Source organism: Erpetoichthys calabaricus, chromosome 2, assembly GCF_900747795.2.
Source record: "Erpetoichthys calabaricus chromosome 2, fErpCal1.3, whole genome shotgun sequence".
Lineage (NCBI taxonomy): Eukaryota > Metazoa > Chordata > Cladistia > Polypteriformes > Polypteridae > Erpetoichthys > Erpetoichthys calabaricus.
The window spans coordinates 241,765,771-241,788,168 of record NC_041395.2 but is presented as its reverse complement, the minus strand read 5'-3'; the positions used below and the strand labels follow the sequence as shown (position 1 = coordinate 241,788,168).

General features: G+C 35.4%; 1 protein-coding gene across 1 annotated transcript in view; it reads right to left on the bottom strand.

Annotated features, from left to right (window-relative positions):
• The window catches only part of mgmt (O-6-methylguanine-DNA methyltransferase), a 471,555-nt gene that overhangs the window by 419,799 nt on the left and 29,358 nt on the right, over positions 1-22,398 (bottom strand). The window contains exon 2 of the mRNA XM_051922992.1: positions 14,719-14,757. Coding sequence (XP_051778952.1) covers positions 14,719-14,757 — 39 coding nt within the window. The remainder of the gene's footprint in view (positions 1-14,718; positions 14,758-22,398) is intronic.

Below are 22,398 nucleotides of genomic sequence, written 5' to 3'. Positions count from 1 at the left end.
CATTCTTGAGGCAGATTGAACACTTAAGTGTCAGCTTAAGTGAAAAATTAAAGAAAACTTACTAAGTAATTGCAATACAAACACTGACTTGATCAGTTTAAATGCCAAAAGGTGCCGACAAAAGAAGAGAAGAAGCAGGCCGCTAGGGTGGAGAAAAGAAGAACTGCTCAGGAAGCAGCAAGTACATCAACCTCTGAGCAAACAAATGCTAAACATACAGAGAAAGAGTATGAAAACTATGAATGCTCAAGTCAAGTGTATTCCCTGAACATTATTGTGCAGTACGCAGTTACTGGTATTAAATAATTCACGGCCAGAATCAAAAATGTTAGTAAATTACTACATATTATAGTGACAGTCTAGGATTCTTTTTCCTTATTTGCATTTGTATAAGGAAAATAATGCTTTTGATCAATTAAACAGTGATATTTCTGAAAGGTTTTACAGCACTTGTGCTTCTGGGACTTATCAGCATAGTCAAAACACTATAGGTTTCTGTCTATGGCTTTCACCTTTCCAGATTATAACACATATCTATCTTATATCCTGTAAAGAGAGGGTCTGGTCTCTTCTTGATCTCGTGTCCCTTCTTGCCATTTAGGCTTTTTGCATACATCTCTTATGACAGCATTCGTACTACTAATATAACCCATATCTCCATTCATGTTTGCAAATGGCCAATTTCTCTTCATGCAAATGATATTTTTTATTTGTAAACAATAATCATTCTTGGGACACTCCTCGTGTTATTAATTCTTTTTAAAAATAGTCTCTGGCTAAAAAATTTCTTTGTAAACTGTGTGATTTCTTTTTCCCATACATTACTGTTCTCACCCAATTTAAATATTAGTGTAATAATTCTTAGGCATTTATATATTTTCCTCATTGAATTTAAATTCATTCACCAAATGCCTATACAAACGTAAAGGATACATTCAATACTTTTGAAGTTAAACAACTCAACTGCAAGCTGTAGAGGGAGACACTTTTTTATTTAAAAATAATTTATCACAAATCAGCACAGCTTTCACAAGCAAATGAAAGCTTCCTTTGACATATGGGAAAAGCCCAAATCTCTATATCAATGTTCACCAACCTCTACAGGTAAACAGTGGACTTCACACTTACTGGCTACATAATATCCTTGTATGGTACTTGCTCAGTTCAAGACCAGAAAAGATTTCAAAAAGTGGTGAAGTTAGCATACAGCTGCTGGCTACTCCAGAATATATTATGCAGACTGCCTCAGAAAGGAAAAGTGTATTAACACCTCAGACATCATAAACAGAAACTTTATCCTTTCACCATTCTGGCTAACAAACCATCATTACTTTCCCTAGTAAATTTACAAAGAGATTCTATCCAGTGGTCTTTTTAGTTAATCAACAGCTACTCATACTGGAAAATATATATTTCTCTATATAATGTCAATGTCAATTTATTTATACAGCACATTTAAAACAACATAGGAATGCTGTGGCCAAAGTGCTTTACAATAATATAATAAAATAAAAACAAACAAATAACATAAATAGAAATAAAAATATATGAACATAAATAAAAATAAATAATAAATAGAAGTAATGTTATATAATAACAATGAGGAAACCATCAGTATTGCTGAAGGTCACGGAATGGAAGTGAGTAGAAATGAGTCTTTAATCTTGTTTTAATCAATTCAGTTGTAGACAACTCCTTTATATGATGAGGTAAAGAGTTCCACAGGCGAGGAGCAGCAGTTGTAAAAGCCCTGTCCCCCTTGGTTTTACACTTGGTACGAAGGATAACAAGAGCCAACTGACCAGAAGATCTAAGCAGTCTGGATGGCTGGTGTAAAACACACAATTTGGATAAATAGGCAGGAGCAAGCCCATGTAAAGATTTCAAAACTAGCAACAAGATTTTTAAATCAATTCGAAAACTGACAGGCAGCCAGTGTAAAGAAGCTAAAATAGATGAAAACAGAGTCATACTTTCTTGCCCCAACCAGAAAGCGAGCCGCAGCATTCTGGACCAACTGTAACCTATGTATCAGAGATTTGCTTATTCAGAATACAGCAAGTTGCAGTAATCAAGGTGAGAAAAAATAAAGCATGAGTAGCTTTCTCAAGATCTCTAGAAGATAAAAAAGGCTTGATCTTATCTAATAGACGAAGCTGGAAAAGCAACTCTTGACTACAGAATTTACTTGTTTCTCAAAAGAGAGGTTACTGTCAAAGATTACACCAAGATTGCGGACTTGAGGTTTGCAAAAGACAGAGAAAGAGCTGAGAAGCGTCCAAGACCAATTTGGGCTTTAGCTGATGGACCCACTATAAGCACCTCCGTTTTATTTTGATTCAGATCAAGAAAATTATCAGTCATCCAGGATCTTAGTTCAGAAATACAGTTGTGGAGTTGATTTATTGCAGAACTGCAGACAGGAATATAAACCTGTGTATCATCCGCATAGCAGTGAAAAGAAATGTTAAATTTCCTAAAAATAGCTCCAATAGGATAAAGGTATATAGAGAATAAAATAGGACCCAAAATGGATCCCTGAGGAACACCATATTTAAGAGGAGCAGTAGACAAAAAAGAGGAATTAAAGTCACTGAAAAGTGTCTACCAGTTAAATATGACCTGAACCAGTTAAGAGCAGCCCCTTTAAGCCCAACAAGATGTTCAAGCCCGCATCAGCAATATCTCATGGTCAATAGTGTCAAAGGCAGCAGACAGGTCAAGAAGGAGAAGGACTTGCCGCATCACCCGAGTCCATAATAATAGAGATGTCATTGTATACTTTCAGGAGGGCTATTTCAACACCATGAAAAATGCCTAAAGCCATATTGGTAGATCTCAAATCAATTATTGGAGTTAAGGTGATCGACCAATTGATTATAAAATAATTCTTTCTAGAATTTTAGCCAGAAATGGCAGTTGGGAAATTGGGCGAAACTTATTAAAAACTGGACAAAAGTCTGGTTGAAAAGGCATGTCCAGGCACCATTATTATCATTCTGTTCTCTGTATTTCAATGTCAAATCAAGTAAATATGTCCCACATTAAACCAGGGTATCCACACCCTAGAAGATATTTTCAATTTGAAGTCCCGCTTCCGCTTTTTCACATCTCATTATTTTCTTCCTTGATAAAAATCCTTCTACACTAAGACATTTGTCTTACTGTCATTAACTCCCTAATGAAAACATTTCTTCCCCATTACTAATATACTTTATATTTTATCCACCAATGCCTTTGCAGTAACTTTCTGCAGCAGAACTTAATTTACAAAAGTTTTTGAAAAGCAAATTTCTGCTTTAAAATTTAAAGCTATTAATATACACTAATATACACTATATTAAACACTATATTAAACACATGTAAAACAGCAGTATAAAAAAGCAGCACAAAATGGTGGGTGTGATAAAAAAACAAATAAATATGTTAGTTAAAAATAGTTTATACTTAAATAAGTCATGTTAAAAGTTGAAAAAGGCAACAGACGCTAAAATAATAACCAAAAGTAAATTTCTTAATACTCCCATTGTTATAAATGTTGCTTAATTTCTTATCACCACAGCCTTTCTGCCAATCTAAGTTCTCTATAATTAAAAAAATAATAATAATTGCAAGTTTCATCAAGTTTGTATTGTTTTGTACATTTCAGAATTTAAATTTTAATTTCCTTTTTGTCAAAAGTTTTTAAATAAATTACCATAAAATAAGAGATAATTAACTAATAAAAGTTATATAGTAACTTTCTACTGTAGAGATTTCATCCCAACTCTATTACATACTAGCAAAATACCCGCGCTTCGCAGCGGAGAAGTAGTGTGTTAAAGAGGTTATGAAAAAAGTAAAGGAAACATTTTAAAAATAACGTAACATGATTGTCAATGTAATTGTGTTGTCATTGTTATGAGTGTTGCTGTCATATATATATACATATACACATATACACACACATATACAGATATATTATATATATATATACACATATATTTTTTATATATATATTTTTTATATATATATATATATATATATATATATATATATATATATATATATATACACATACATACATACATACATACATACATACATACATATACACACATAGATGCACTTACAATAACATAGAAATCAATATAAACAACATTAACATCATTATCATATGAGAATATGAAGTAATATATAAGAAGCACATTTCATATAAATATAAATTATTAAACAGTAAAATCTTCTTCAATAATTTGGTACCGTGGCTTTTCGTTGGTCTGTCCAGGATTTTAAATCACATGTAGCTTGCAAACCGTTTCACGTATTGACTTGAAATGTGGTACACATATAATACGTCACGTCTGCTACCCGCTTTATGGGTGATGAATGTATTACTCTTTTTATGTTTATTTTATTTTTAGAATCAACTCCTATCTGCGCACACCAGGGCGGCCGTGGGCAGATGCGTATGGTGTATACACTACATGTTATCGTGCATTGCGCTGTCACTGGTATTTTCATAAAAGAATTTGAACAATATATAAGAAGCGTATAAATTATTAAACAGTAAAACATTAACATTTAAGAAGTAAAGTTACATTGAGTACTACTGCAGTGCCTTCGGGTATACCTCATTTTTTCTTTGCCCATTACATGCTTAAATGTATACATTTTTTGGTGTACCTACCCGAGAACACGCGACATATAACCGACCGTGGAGAAGCATGGATTTTAAACACGCGTTGAGTTCATCTGCTGGTCTCCCTCGTGGAATAACTGGTAATGTTTGAGTAAAATGTACAGCGAGTAAAAACGACATTACCTCCTTTTTTTTTTTTTACGATCTCTGAGATCTTGCTTTTTTCGGTTCAAGGCTTCATAAGCTCTTTTATGTTCAATGTTGTACTTAATAAGTACTAATTATCCCAAACCATCATCTTTGAATGTTGCAAGACTTTCGCCTTGTATGTAGATCGGGGGTAATTACATTCATTGCATTCCTAGTCTGAATCACAATCTGATTGTATGGGGTGGTTACCTGGCACTGTAGGGTTGCCACCCGTCCTTTAAAATACGGAATCGTGCCGCGTTTGAGAATGAAATTGCGCGTCCCGTTTTGAATCAATACTGGACGGGATTTATCCCGTATTTTTTTTATCATTTTTTTTTTAAAGCAGCGTCTCATGCAAATCATCCCACACGCATTTTATGAAGATGCCTCCTTTCCTACTTTTGATTGGGTAATACTTGATGTCATCGTTAGTTTGATTGGTGTTTTTAACTGTCCAGTGAGGAGGGCGTGTCTTTTAAGTACAGTCTGCAAAGTGTTGGCACTGAGATATGGCGTCAGCGCCATAGTTGAAGCCCCTAACGTTGCGGTCAGCAAGTCGGCTAACATCCGCCATGTGCCGTCTTTCAGTTGCGAGAAGCAGATCATAGAATGGTTGAAACTGTTGCCCCTAACGTTGCGCCACGGCGTGTGCTTCGTTTATACCTCGTGTCTTCTCATTAAACTTTTATCTCGCGAATATGTTATTGCAATCCGCAGCGGGAGCGTTTCTATTAACTTAATTTAAACTTACGTTTTTACACCGTGCTTTGTTGCCCTTATGAACACGCTTGTATGCTTAACTCGCTCCGTTCTCAATTGTTTAATTAATTTTTTGCTCTTCGCTGTTTGCGGCTGTTCCTCCATTTCCCCCTACTTCGTTCTTTTATCTCGCGAATATGTTATTGCAATCCTTAACGGGAGCGTTTCAATAAACTGATTGAAAATAGTTTTTGCATTTACCTTTTTAGTAAAAGGCGAGCTTTTAAGCATGAGAAATCACCCCGTAAATGCACACGTTTAATTGGACATGTGTTAATATGTATGGTTACACAGTATTAAAAGACAGTGAACAACGTCAGTTACCTTTCTTCCCGCGTTTGATAAAAGGTGAGCTTTTAAGCCTGAGAAATCACCCCCGTAAATGCACACGTTTAATTGGACATGTGTTAATATGTATGCTCACACAGTATTAAAAGACAGTCAAAAATTAACGTCATTTACCTTCGTTCCCGCGTGTGACTCGTGCTGTAAATCTCTTCCTTGTTTTTAGTTCACGTGATTACGTAGGAGGCGTGATGACGCGATACGTGACTTCGCCTCCTCCATTACAGTGTATGGACAAAAAATATGTTCCAGTTATGACCATTACGCTTTGAATTTCGAAATGAAACCTGCCTAACTTTTGTAAGTAAGCTGTAAGGAATGAGCCTGCCAAATTTCAGCCTTCCACCTACACGGGAAGTTGGAGAATTAGTGATGAGTTAGTCAGTCAGTCAGTGAGTGAGTCAGTCAGTGAGGGCTTTGCCTTTTATTATTATAGATTTCTAAACGTAAAAAGAGGTAAGAAGAAAATGTAACTAAGCAAACAACTCACAGTAGACACAAAGATTGATAGATCTGATGAACTGAAAGATTTCTGCCATAAAAGAATATGGGCAATATAGCGAAATGGAGCAGCAAGCCAGCAAGAGAAACAATGGGATTAGCTGCAAAGCAACTGGAGTAGTGAGGGCAAGAATGCCATAACTTAATTGTATCCTCTTGTTCTTTACTGCAATATAAATTAGGTAGTCATTTACAAATGCCTTGTTATGGATTAAAAAAATAAATAAAAGAAGAGGACAAGGTGATCCGTTTCACTTGTAACTGGTATGGAAGCAGTAGTGGAAGAAATCATAATTACAAGTGGCATTGTAACAAAAATAAATAGAAAATTTCTTTTCAAATACTGGTAGAAACATTTTAGTATATTCTAAAAAGTAGCGATGACTAAAGGGAGGGGGAGCATCCCATCTAAGTCAGGAAGTGTATGGTGCTGCATGCAGATAGCAACCAGAAACCACACATAAAAATGATACTTGGTTTTGAGTCAAAATTCATTTTAATATTTAAAAAAAATGAAAAGGTGAGAAAGCACAGCAACATTAGACTGTTTACTATACCAGTCTGCCTACAACATCTAGCAAATGCTGATGCAGTGCTGAATCATTTCATGAAATGTACATCTTGTAAACAAAATTACACTAAAATAGCAAGTAACTCTTCAACTTACTTCAGTGTGCTTACTGAGAAAAATTACCTAAAATATTCAACAACTTGTTGATAATATGTGATGATAAAAATGTTACAACAATGCTCCTGTCACAAATTTTCAACTGTTCAGCCTTAGGAAAAAGGACATGAACCTTTCAAAATCAGGAGGCTATATTTCATTACAAACAGATCTTGCCTTATGCAGTCACAAAAAGGAATCTCATAAAAAATAAAGAACCATAACATTAATCAATACTCTTTTGCTCCTAACAGGTATATTGGAGTTTGAGAACCTGCTTAATGAGAAATTTTAATGCAGCTGTATACTTAGATCACTGACTGAAAATTGATCAACTAAAGGTGTATGACAGTGTAAAGGACATATTGCACCCCAGAATAACTCTGAATGTCAAAGTGATGATGTTTTTGACAAAGAAAGTAATTGTTTGGGTGGTCTAAACTAGGCGCCAAAACAAAATTTCAGAATACAGTATTACTGCAGTATTTCAGTATATTTTAGATAAAATATTTTTGTACATTGGAAAAAGACTGTGCAACAAAAAAACATAACCCTTTAATCAGATCTTTTACCAAAATATTCTCTTCTAGAATCTGAGTGTATTTATATTGTGGTAGAAGAGTGCCATGCAGTCAAGTACAATAAAACTTTACAATAAATATTTCTATAAAAAGTCGTAGGTAAGCCTCCATCTTTGACAACCAGAAAGCTTACCTGGACTACCAGTTTAGCACAGATGGTAGCCCAGTAGACTATGTATTTACAATCTGTCAACCCCTGTACTAGAAAGATTTGATGTGTGCCTCAAAGCATTAAAACACTAAATACATTTTATTTTTGTATTAATACATGGAACACCTCATTTCATTACCAATGTACACAAGTCAAACAGCCACTTTGAAGTTTGCTTCAATTTGTTTTTGCAACATCTGTTGTTAGTGCTGTTGTAAATTCTTCATCACCACAGTCCTATACATGTTTTTATATTCTATAAATTTATTTCTTACTACAACTTTGGTTTATTTTGAACTTAAGTCTGCTCCTTCACAGAGGAAATATGCCAGGGGTTCTCTTTTCTTACCGTGTTTCCCCGAAAATAAGCCCTAGCATGATTTTCAGGCTGCTCTGTAACAGGGGTAGGCAACGTCGGTCCTGGAGTGCCACAGTATGTGCAGGTTTTTGTTCCAACCCAGTTCCTTAACGAGAACTCAATTATTGCTGATGAAGCACATATTGCTTAAGTGACATTTTAATGCTTCATTTTAGTGGTCTCGCTTGTTAAGGTTCTCCAACCTTAATTGCTTATTTCAATCTTAAACTGCTGCATTCAGTGTTTTAATTGCTCCTTATTAGCAATAAGATGTAAAAGACAAAGCAGCCAGCAGTTCTCCAGCTAGCTTTTTTCCAATTACATCTGTGTGTGTTCATCATGCACGGTTTGATTTAATAAAACACTTAATAGAAAAATGTGACAGACTGAAAATGATCTGTTTTAGGCTTCAAATCATTTGGATGATATCCTTGGAAAGGAAAAAAATCTACGATATAAAAGCCTTACATTGCACAGACTAACAAGCCATACAATTAAATAAGGTCTGAGATTGGCAATGATTGGTTTCTAATTAAGCAATTGGGTTGAATGAAAACCTGTAGCCACTGCGGCTCACCAGGACCGACATTGCCTACCCCTGTTTTACATCTTATTGCTAATAAGGAGCAATTAAAACACTGAATGCAGCAGTTTAAGATTGAAATAAGCAATTAAGGTTGGAGAACCTTAACAAGCGAGACCACTAAAATGAAGCATTAAAATGTCACTTAAGCAATATGTGCTTCATCAGCAATAATTGAGTTCTCGTTAAGGAACTGGGTTGGAACAAAAACCTGCACATACTGTGGCACTCCAGGACCGACGTTGCCTACCCCTGCTCTGTAATATAAGCCATACCCCAAAAAAAAACCCTAGTCAAGATCATCAGCTGGAAAGAAAGGCGCCTAAAGCCGGGTTTATACTTCACGCGATGCGATGCGTGTGCCCGAAACATCCATTAAGTTCTGAGGACACCTTGCCACAATATCTCTGAAAAGGATGTTTAATGATTACATCCATCAATTCGGGGATGCGCCCATTCCAGCAAGCATTGGCACAAGACAGAAACAAAATCTCTGGACGGGGCATCAGCTCATCGCAAGGTGAACATAAGCACACACATACACTGGCATCATTGTAGCTTCACCAAATCCTCAAACCTGCATGTCTTTGGGAGGAAAACTGAGCACACTGTGGAAACCCACCAGGAAAACATGCAAACTCCAGGCAGGGATCACAAGGGACGTGACTCCCTGCGAGACAGCAGCGTTACCCGCTCTGCCACCGTGCCAGCCCATATGTGTAACTATTAACAGTATTCATTATTTAAACAAAGTTAACGATTTATCTGTAAAATGTAACATACATATTCATCATGAAAGTGATATGAAGTATAAATGTGCAGAGAGTTGGAATATTATAAATTTAATGAGTTCTGTGTGCCGATTGCTGCTGTCAGTTCAGGAGGAAGCCCCAGAAGCGCATAGCGATTTAACAACTGGGTCGATTTTAAGATTACGTTTACAATGGTCTACTACTTTAATGATAAAGTAAACTACAAGATTAACGTGGACATTTTGAGGTTAAAGTTGAAATTTTCACTTTAATCACAAAATAGACATTTTCATTATGTTCTTTTTTTTTTTTTTTTTTCCTCTGTGGCTCAAATACGTACCATACATTCTGAAGGTATTGTGAAGGTGAAAAAAAAAAAAAGTCACAGAAGATGGTATGTGAGACTTTTAAAATGTATCGTGTCATTACTTTGGGGAATATGCGACACTTGAATATCAAAGCACCACGAATGCATTTGTATCTTGGCATTTTGCTTCACCACATCGAACCACTCATCAAACATCGAAGCACGCACACCGATCTTGGAGGATCCTAAAAGCGGCTGGAATAGCAAGAAATTCAGGCTGGAATTCAGGGTTTAAATATGGAGAGTTATGACAATATTCCAGAAGAAGATGACATGACTGTATTTGGATAAATGTATATTGTTGTACATGAATAAATATAAGAAATCCCCTGAAAATAAGCCCTAGTGCATCTTTTGGAGCAAAAATTAATATAAGACCAGGTCTTATTTTCGGGGAAACACGGTAGTAATCCATTTCAAGGCACACAGTATAGCAAGATGTTTGTGTACTATTGTGTTTCAAGCCTTAGATTATTAACTTCAAGAAAAATTACATTATTTCCATTATTCTCGCCTACCCACTGATAAAAGTTTAATTAAGCTCTAGAAGGGAAAAGCTTCCATAACCACAAAATAGCAAATCTGCAGCCAAAATGACAGATTCAGAGTGAGTTTACATGTGTGTGTCTTTCTGCTAAATCTGCAGGAAGAAAACAGGCATGTACAGTACTACTTCACAGGAGACAGAATGCACTTAATGTAACTAGATGCTATGAAATTCTGAATATTACACAACTCTAGTCCTATTACATATCTACAGTACTTTAAGTTATGCTATACCATAAATATGAGAAATATCACTCCATCCGCAACATCTGGCACATTTTCAGTAATGGCGGGTTCATTCAAAAAGTCATTAGGTAAAACTACATTTAGGCATCCATGCAAACTCATCATTCATGGGTTACATATCTTAAACATCTTTATATTTTGCAGGATCAAAAACTGAACAGCTTTTACTCTCTAAATTTAGTTCACTATGTGTAAACACTTTTTACTCACTCTCTTTCTTTTCCATTCAATGTTCTATTGTACTGAGCTACCAATAGCATTACATTCTCACCAAACAGAAAAAAAAACTTGATCATTTTCAGTCTTGGTTATACTTGGCTGAATACATTTGGAAAAAAATCTGCTCAGATTATTTTAAAGTTTTTTTTTTTTGTGTAGTGATATAAATGTATTTATTATACATCTAGCTACCACCACTTTCAGCCATTATATCTTCATCGACCAAGAGAAACTTATGTAAGAGTAAATATCTATGTACTCCTTCCATTTCTAGCTCCTTATTAACAAATACAGAAATTTGCAGAACACACCAAACAAGACTTTTGACAGGGTATTTGAAGATGGATGTCATTATACAATAAATGAAGGCTCATCCATTTAAACCTGAAACACTACACACACATCTATTTGCATTTTTAACAATCATTCTCCAGCCAATCACTGTGTTTTTAGCCTTTTGGACATGCAGTAGTTATGAATAAACTATCTGTCTTTTTTCAAGCCAGACACCCTCATTCAAGAAGGATGTCCAGCAAAAACAAGTACTTCTTGTGCGTTCAAAGGGCCTATCATTCTCTTTCAAAGTCACGAAATTACAGCATTCTAACAACTTAGAATTCAAAAATGGCAATTAAATGTCCATCATTGCAGATATCATTTTATTTAATTATTTTTATGTTCATTCGGTATACATTTCTTCTCAGTAATATGTTATATTTGCAGCGGCTGGGCATTCTTTTTCAGTGAATTCATGAGTGCAAAAATGACAGCAAGAAACTAAACGCGGCTGAATATTCAATTAGACTACAATGCAAAATCTGAAACATTTGGACTTATTCAACTTATTGAACAAGTAGACCACAGTACCACAGCAAATGAAATTACTGCTATCACCCATGAAGGAGTAGAAAGAAACTACCTATAGTGCAGCCTGTATTTACAATTACTGAAAATAAGCTCATTATTAACAAAAGAAAAAAAAATCCTAGTTTCTATTCTCATACTCTCAACATGTTGCCATTTTATAAACATTAAGATTTTTAAATAGTCAGAAAATAGCTAATTCAAAGTTCAGAGTAACAAAAGTAATGCCTGTATCCTGACATTTTAAAATTGGTCTATTTGAAGCAAACAACATAATTAAATAATGCTTCAGGGAATTACTAGCAGTACAGCTAAGAGCCTAAATCCTTTTAGGAAGCGATTAAATGTAACACACTAAATGACATATTAACACAATATTTATTATTTTTCCGTCTTTCTCAAGGTAAATTCTTCAGTAATATAAAACTTCTATTCACTTCCACAGCAAAGGTTGCAAAAGGCAACCAAACAAAAGATAATGCAATTGGGGATAACGCAATAAAAGATATTGCACTCACAATGCATTATTGTTGGCAATTATTAGAATCACTGCAACTTAATTTCCAAAGCACTATCAACTGAACTATAACAGTCTCACTTTAAATATCAAACACTATTACATTAAAGCAATAACTTACCTCGCAGCTATAATAATATCAACCTGTGTTATTGTAGCTTTTCATATCATGAATACTTTTTACAGAGAAGATGAGATAATTCTGGTTAATTTTACTGGTTTCAGTTTTCGGTCCATTTATTCTTCTTTTCCTGTTGTTATATTTATATTTTTGCAATTACATTTGATCAGTACATCATAAAGGGATACATATAACAGTAACTTTAGTATATGTGTAGAATGTTAAAGCTTAAATCACAATAACTGGCAGATTCAATAAAATCACAGTTTTATCTGAGAAAGTGGCAGGGACAATGGATAAATCATGTTTCAGCTGTGTGCAGCTGACCCTCAAGTGCAATGCAGAACATCATAACTGCTGCAAAAAGAAACTTTCCCATACTATCAATCATTCCTATAATACTAAACCCGCTAGCCCTAAAGGATAAAAAAAAATGATAAGAGAATGGCAAAACAAAGAAAATTAATGAGCAATACTATAGTATCCCATCTAATTGCACCATAAAATTAACTTACAAACCAGAAATAAACTCAAACCTTAACTATTTCAAGTAACATTAACAGCACATTATTATTTCATCCAAAGAAAAAATGTTGCAAGGTTAAATAAGAACTATACATTTTTTTAACAAATCCTAACTTACAAGAATGAATAACATAAAAAATATTAAAGCACATGATTATAAGAGTTATTGAGACTCCATGTTGTAGTGTAAAAATTGGAACAGCTTATATATCCAATAAAAGAGTTAAGATGCCTCATCTATGCACAATTCTCAATTTAGCCTTTCATAAAAAAAAGGAACAGCAGTCTTTTTTTCTGTTCAAAAATATAATCTGACAGCTTGATAACAGCTTGGGTGTGTGCCATGTTTCTTAAAGAATAGATTTGCATTTGAGGCTTTGAAAATTATATGCCAAAAAAAAAAGGGAGAGAGCAATACTCTGGGCCTTGTAATTTAAGTCAATTTTGTGAAAATATAAATAACTGTAAGGCCCTTGGGTCCAAGCCTTTGATTATGTTTTGCTGTGTGCAGTATCTTACAAACTGTTAGAACACAGATATTATAATACCTTTTCACAAGGCAACTATGAAACGTGTCTTCTGTGATTAATTACATGAAGAGTAAAACTTTACACCTAATTAGTGGTTTACTTTACGAAGCAGAAGTTAAGATGTGAAAATTAAATGATACACAAAAAATAGCCCCAGTTTCTTTCAACTTTTCTGTAAGAACACAAAATAACAAAGAACAAATTTTAAACTATTTAAAATTTTAAAGTACTGTTTACAAAAAAGCCTTCAAGCCTTATGAAAATAACTACAAGAAGGTCTGAGCAAGCACTTACAGCACTATATTTTGTTCTTATTGTCAAAGGCCATCTAATGATGCTTGTTTTTATATTTGAGAATTGCTGTTAAAAAATCTGAACTGATCTGATTTTTATTTTTTCTTTCCTACAGAATTGCATTTGTATCGCATCAAAGTGTTCTCCTGCTAATAGCTTAATGAACACTATAGTTGGGATTTGCCCTTAAAGACAGTGGCCTGATTCTGTAGAAATGATTTTGATACATGAGTTCAGCAAGGCACCTTTCCTTTGCTGCTATCAAAGCAAAAAGTTGTACTTCTTCTCACACTGTCAGCATTTATATTTACTCTAATGCAGTAGGTGATTATAGATGCAGTCTTCCAAAGGTAGAGGTCTGGGGACACTACTGTTTATATTCTGAGCGTCTTACTGTGCGCAACTTACTGCACCAGTAATTTAATTTCTAAATATATGCTAGACAAGATTTTTTTTATTATTACAATTGTTTTAAGCAAGATAAATGTGTGTTTATTTTCACAGCAGGTCAACAAACCAAAGTCATTCTTGAACCCTGTCTAGGAAAAATGTTAGGGGAAAAGGTCTACGATTTTATATTTATCATTGTATTTTTGTTTTTTTTTTATTTTATTTTTTTTCTGTTCATATAAAGCCAGAAGCAAAGAATGAGCTGCTAGCGAACAGATCTAATTATTTACAGAAGGTCAAGAAGCAACTGCCCCCAACAAATCTAAGAATAGAGCACTATCCTATTAATCTCCATTCTATGGAAGATAGATATGTGATAGGGAAAGGTCCACTGATGCCTGTTACCGAGCATGACAGAGCTACAGTGATTTACAATGCAGCATCAATCTTGTCATCTGGTTTCCAAACAATAACTGCCAGACACGAGGGGGAAAGCTCCAAACTACTGTATATGTGAACTCATTTGTAATGTGGCTCTTTTTTTCTTACTCAGTTCCTTGCATGAAAGTATATTTTTTCTTGCACTCACTTTCTGGCGAAGTCTTGATGGCAGTGCTGTTGCAAGATTCTATTAAGAAAAAAAAAATTAAAATTAAATGAGGATAAGAGTATAAGTGAAATGTAAAATATCACTTCAGGCAGGCTTTTCATAATGTAACAAAACAGCATAAAGGAATGTAGCAAATAGAATATCCACTATGAATAATAAAAACATTTTTTTGTAAGCAAACAGGAATTTGTGAGTTCAGCAGGTCAGCGATCATCTGTATTGAGTCACTATCAAGAGATGAAAAGTTGATAGCTTCTCTCATCATATAGCATATGCTACTTTGATCTTACCCAGGATAAGAAAGTAGTGTAAGAAACATCCCCTGACCTACACAAATAACCCAGCTTTAAAAACACTGTCATGTTTGTCTGTAAAGGATTCAATGAGGTGCTAAATAACCTTTACACCAAAGGGAAATGCAAATACTTTTAACATCCCTTGCAATGACAACTTAAAGGATATAGCAATCTGTGAAGTCTCAATTTTTTTTTGTTAATTTTTGTGTTTCTCATGTAATACTTTAATCTTTCTTAACACCTTTTATTTATTTTTTTTGTAATGCATCCAAATAAATTTACAATATCTAATTTTCATGGTGCCATTTTCCTGTATAAATTATTTCTGTTAAGGAAATATTTTAGATTTTTTTTTAATTATTAGAAGCATTTAACATATAGCCATTAAACAGTAACTGCTAAATAATGTACTTGCCAGCTAAATTTTTACTTAAGAAAAAGGGAAAAACTGCACATTTAATAACTTCACTATGTTAATACATAATGTAACTTTATAACGATGATGTTACTTCATATATAAGCAAGACTAAACATTAAATCTAGCAGGAAAATACATCTTGACTGAAAAAGGGGGCTGAGTTGCCTCGAAACCTTGAATATTGTAATCTTTTTAGTTAGCCAATAAAAGGTGTCATTTTGCTTGACTTCTCACTACATCCATAATGGCTAACAAGGTACAATGCCCTAGAACTAGGAAAATACAATAAAAAAATTAGAAACACAGGGAAAAATAAGTAGTTAAAACCTGGCCATAAATCTGATTTACATCTGTTTTAATTGTTATACTGTGAATTTCTTAGTGCTGTGCCTGTGTATATTGCAAACAGAATTCTTAACTTGCAAGAAAAATGTTATTTAAATATACAGTTTACAATATTGTATATTTGTTGCTGTCAGTTTGTCAAAACATATTAAAACATAGTTTTAGTTGAATCAGACTGCCATTTACATGTGAAAACGATTACTTAATCTCAAATTTGGATCTTGATCTAAAAGTATATATAGCATGTTAAAGTTGGTGTTAATTCAGAAAAAATACAAACTTTATAAAACATAGTGAAACAATAAAGAACATGTTATTCGTTAAATAAAATAAATTAAAAAGTTTGTTTTTAATAAAATAATTGAACATGTATTAATATACAGTGTGTGAAATCTTGAGGTTTGACAGTGTAGAACTTATCCTAAATTATTAAACTTACATTTTCAGAAAAAAATGCTTAAAGGCAAAAGATAAAGCATGACAGTTTTGTTTTATCCAGTGAAACAAAAATCTCTTCAAAAAGATTTCCCTGCACAATGCAGAGCGGAGTACACAGTAGAAGCACATTTAAGTTGTAACCCCTCATGACTTTCACCTCTCAAAAGACCAAGTTTAATATTTTTCTCTGATGTAGGCTGTGTATTGGGATACTATTTATAAAAAGTTATTCATAGCACTGCATGTGAAAATGGGGTTCACAACTTTTTAACGATTGTATAGGATCTGCTGAGTCTCCTACTTCAACTTCAAGTTTTCTGCGTTGTGATTTTCGGGATATTCAGTTTAGAGTGTCAAATAATATACTAAAATGAGCAGCCTACAAGAATTCATTAGGTTTCATTTGATTACTTCCCAGTGACATAAAATTGGCTGTGACAGAAAAAACTCCCATTCATTAACAAAGCATTTAGTGAGGTTTCATCAAATTTATGGGTTAGAAAGGCAGTGGATGAAGAAATTATATTAATTATATAAATATGCAAAAATTTGCTAAAGCTGATTATGAGCTGTGCATAAGTGTCATGCTCAACTCTCTTTCAGGAAAAAATATTGTTCTCCATAACATGCTAAAGTAGATTCTTGCCAGTTGTGAAAGGGGAAAATGACACTCACTGACTGATTGATTGATTCAGCAATACAAAAGAGCACTGAGGCTCATGTTCAGTCCTCACTTATATCTCAACCTTACCTAGCACGGTAGAGAAGTCTGCAATAAAAAAATTATTTATTGTCATCTACACTGCAGTAATTTAGGTAACAGAAATCGGGCTTAAGTTGATGAAATAATATGACACACCTGTCACTTGTGTCTTTTGTGGTGTTTACTTTAAACCCAGAACAGAACAACAAAATATGGACAATGAAAAAGATTTCTGATTTAAAAGTATTCAATTTTAAACAGAAATAAATAATAGGCACATCTAAAAAAACAGGAATCAAGCTTTTTACAGCATATGGTATGAAATAGCCCTGCCAAAGAAACCGCTCACCAGCTTAAGAACACTTAAAATGGATCAAAGGATAAAGGAAAAAAAAAACATTAAATCCAACAGATCATGAGACAAAGTGATTAAAGTGAAAATAAAGACATCAGTTAGAGCAGTGTTTCTCAACGTTTTTCCCATGTAAGTGTCTTTGCAACACATTGGGGGACCCTCTTGTTAAATCGAGCCTGATTGTCCCCTTGGTGGATTGTCAGACGGGGTGTGGAGGGAGGGGATGGGACGGGGAGCCTAGGTAAATTGTGCAAGATCGTCAAAACAGTTTGACTGCAACCTGTCACGATCCATTGTGCAGCACACTCACAACCCACCACAATCCAATTCACCACCCATCGCACCCAACTAACCTTATTAAACATAAGGGACCCGTGACCCACTAGCAATAGCCCACCACCCACAGAGAAAAACTGGGTTAGAGAATTTAAGTGGAAAAAAAGTCAAGCAGCCATGGATGACAGGGTAAAAATAAAAATGTTGTTTTTCATTGGATAACTTCTCATCATTTTCATTGTGCTATATTCATAAAACCTTAATGTGGACCAAGTAAACAGAAAGGCAAAAGCACTCAGGAAAATGAGGAGGGACACAGATTATGGCGAAACAGGTAGTTTCCTATAAATGTAGTTCATCGGGTTAAAGTACAAGAAAAATTAATTACTGCACTAACTTCTGAAAACAAATCAAACTAAACTAGTATAGTATCCTCTTTAATAAAATCCCTGTGTGCATCCAGGTGTCCGTGTGTGGGTGTCTTCTGGTGAAGTGCGCATGCGCGGAGCATGGTGCGATGTGTGATATTATTAGAGGCATTTTACAGAAATACAAACCAGTATTACTGCGAGAGGAAATCAAGGACTTTGTTAAATGGTGCGACTTAAACCACCTACACCTGAACACCAGCAAAACCAAGGAACTGGTGGTGGATTTTAGGAGACCCAGGCCCCTCATGGACCCCGTGATCATCAGAGGTGACTGTGTGAAGAGGGTGCAGACCTATAAATACCTAGGAGTGCAGCTGGACGATAAATTAGACTGGACTGCCAATACTGATTCTCTGTGCAAGAAAGGACAGAGCCGCCTGTACTTCCTTAGAAGACTGGCATCCTTCAACATCTGCAGTAAGATGCTGCAGATGTTCTATCAGATGGTTGTGGCGAGTGCCCTCTTCTACGCAGTGGTGTGCTGGGGAGGCAGCATTAAGAAGAAGGATGCCTCACGCCTGGACAAACTGGTGAGGAAGGCAGGCTCTATTGTTGGCATAGAGCTGGATGGTCTGACATCCGTAGCAGAGCAACGGGCACTCAGCAGGCTCCTATCAATTATGGAGAATCCACTACATCCATTAAACAGTGTCATCTCCAGGCAGAGGAGCAGTTTCAGTGACAGACTGCTGTCACTGTCCTGCTCCACTGACAGACTGAGAAGATCATTCCTCCCCCAAACTATGCGACTCTTCAATTCCACCAGAGGGGGTAAACGTTGAACATTATTCAAGTTATTGTCTGTTTTTTTATCTGCATTTTTTATTACTCTTTAATTTAATATTTTTGCTGCTGGAATATGTGAATTTCCCCCTGGGATTAATAAAGTATCTGTCTATCTATCTATCTATCTATCTATCTAAAAGTACACAATACAGTGACGCATATTACAGCCACATACAAGCCAGTATTACTGTCAGAGAAGATTAAACGCATATTACCGACGTGCACGCCTGTACTACCGCCAGAGAAAATTAAAGGTATATTACGGATGTACATGCCAGCGGATGTACAAGACGGCATCCTTCAAAAAGGCGACCTCAATTGGGCGCTGCGAATAAAGGCGCACGTAAATAAAGATCTGCACCTTTGTTGCTCTTCACATATTCCAGAGCCATTTGAACTAAATTATCTACGAATGCCTTTATTCGCCACGCTCAATTGAGGTCGCCCTTTTGAAGCTCGCCTTTTTGTGCGCGCCCTTATTGAATAGAGCTGTATAAGACAGTATTACTGTCACAGAAAATTAAAGACACACAATACACGGCGGCAGCCCACGAAGAACGGTCAGCTCAGCAAGTAAACATCAACAAAAGAAAGGCTGAAAGAAAGAAAAATACGACCAACAAAAAGAATGAGGTCAAAGTCCCTTGCCATTTAATATAGACTGTTCCTACTAATGTTTATGCACTACTGTTCTAGTGCCCTTTATTGTAACGGGCTAAATGACTAGTACAAAATAAATAACTACTGAAGTAAAATAAATAGTAAAATATATCAAGACATCCTGCGGTGTGTTAGGCCGTGCTTTGTGCCTCTGCCTCAGAGCTACACACTTCGTTTAAATCCAAGCCTAGGCATTGGCTGTTTGGAATTTGCACCATCTTCTGTACTGTATGTATGTGTAATGGGGAATTTCCATCCATATCCTCCCACATCCTAAAAGCCTTGCAATGAATGCACTACTGCTGCCTCAATAAACAAAGTATGAGTTGAAATGAATTATGCCATTATTCAATGTTGTTCAACAGAAATGTTTTTTTCATTTGCAAACAAATAAAATGAAGGTTATTAGGAAATTCAACATGGTGCAGTCTACTCATAGACAGTGTGGCCTAAGGGCTCATTTATACTTCACGCTCAGAACACGTACGCGCCTGCATCATGGCTGCCACGCATTCCCAGCGTTCATTTGATGTGTCCTCTGAGCAGGTCCTCAGAAATTAACGCGACACGTGCATGAGTTGCAGTACCAGCAAAAAGTCGGGGGGTGCAGTGTGCTAAAAGTTGGACTGTGACGTCAGAGTCTCTGGTTACTATCTACATGTGACAGAAAGCCGCTTTGCGGATCCTATGAAATTGGTGTGCGTGTTTTGATGTTTGATAAATGGTTCGATGTGGGGAAGCAAAATGCTGACATACAGATGCATTCATGGTGCTTTTATATTCAAGCATTGCATATTCCCGATCGCAATGACGCGATACATTTTACAAGTCTCACATACCATCTTCTGTGCCGTCTTTTTTTCTAGGGCTTCCTCCAGTACTGACAGCAGTGGCAAACAGCAATAGATCGCCACACTGAACACATTAAATGTATGACATTCCAACTCTCTGCATATTTAGAATCCTCAGATTAATACTTGATATCACTTTCATGATGAAATGCATTGAAGTATGTATGTTACATTTTACAGATAAATCGGTAATTTTGTTTAAATAATGAATACTGTTAATTACACACATGGGGGTGACACAGTGGCGGAGCGTTAGCACTGCTGTCTTGCAGGGAGTCACGTCGCTGATATTCCCTGCCTGAAGTTTACATGTTTTCCTGCTGGGTTTCCACAGTGTGCTCCAGTTTCCATCCAAAGATATGCAGATTTGGTGACACTAAAATGATGCCAGCGTGTATGTGTGTGCTTGCATTCACCCTGCGATGAGCTGCTGCCTCGTCCAGGGATTGTTTCAGCCTCGTGCCCAATGCTAGCTGAAATGGACAAATCCCTGGACTGATGGATTTAATCATTAAACATCCTTTCAAAGATATTGCAGTAAAGTGTCATTGGAATTTAATGGGTGTTCCAGGCAATTCACAACACAGCGAAGCCGAGCCTGTTCTCCCCGTGATAATATCTCACATTGCCACCTGGTGGATTCCTCCAGATTTACAATGTTTCATTAGTTACTTACTCATCACATATCAGTTCTCATTTGTTACTCACCATTTTTCACTGACACATCATTCACTACTCATCATTAATTAACTGTCATTCAACAAGTTTCATTTTTCACACATCACTAGTCACTCCTCATGCATCACTATTCACTTGTCATTCATCACACATCACTTGTCAATTTTTACTACTCGCCCATTACTCATTATACAGGTACACCACTCATTTCTGACCACGTTTCACTTAAACCATTTTTTTCCCAATAAAGTCAATCAGAATCAAGTAGCAAACACGATAATGCGATGGAAAGAGTATGACAGATAGGTAAATAAGCTGAGTGCACAATAGAGCAATTACATGGATCTAAAGGATAACTGTGGAATACATCCATTGGAGTAAAAAAAAAAAAACATTAAATTTCTATAAAACCTTTTCATTTTGTAAAATACTTTCCCTTCCCTTTTTCAATGCCTCTAATATCTGAGGCTGCTCTATTGCACCATATTCATTTAAAAAAGCACTTGAGTGATATTTGAATAAATCAAGGATATTGCACATATAGTTAATTGACATAAGGCTTCCTCTTGTTCCCACCCTGACATCACTGCCACTACTATTATTTCTGTAAAAAAGACAGACATTGAAAAGTGACAAGTTTTGCAAGCTGAGCAACAAGTCAGTACTGATGAGGGATGAGCATATAAGTTGTGATGAGTGATTGATGCAAATGATACATATAAATGAAAAGTGAAGAGTGGCAAAGTGAGTAGAGATGTGTGATGATTAACAGGTAATGAGCAGTGATAACTGTCAAGTAATGCAACATGGGTGGGAAATGATAAGCAACGAGTAATAAGTGACTAGTGACAAATGATACATAACACGGAGTAACTACAATGCTGGTTGATAGGTGAAATAAAAAATAATTAAGACTTATAATGAACACTGCATTTAGGTTAAAATATAATGACAAAACTGGAGGTGAGAGCATGGTTGTGGGGCTTCACAGCAATAGATAATAAGACTAACAGATTTGGTTGATATATCTGACTTTTTGCACTAAATAGCCTGTGGGTAATATATAACTAATACTTGAACAAAGGCATCAAAATGAAGCAATTACAGAATTCTCAGTACTAGTTAGACACCATCGTAAACCAACATTCTTACAAAAATAATACTCTAATTTATAGCTCAGCCAACACACATGCTTTAAAAGTGATTTAATAACCATTTTAAAAGTGTGACACTTATGCTGTGACAATAAAAAATTATTTTATGGTAACAAACACTGCTTCGAAACTCTTCTGCAGGTTCTTGTCCTTTTAATCTTAAAAGATAAACCCCTTTCACCACTTAACCTAAATGTTTGCTTGTCTTAACACCATCTTTTATGCTGTCTTTACTTTCAAAGTATACAAGGTGTGGAAAGTTAGGCAT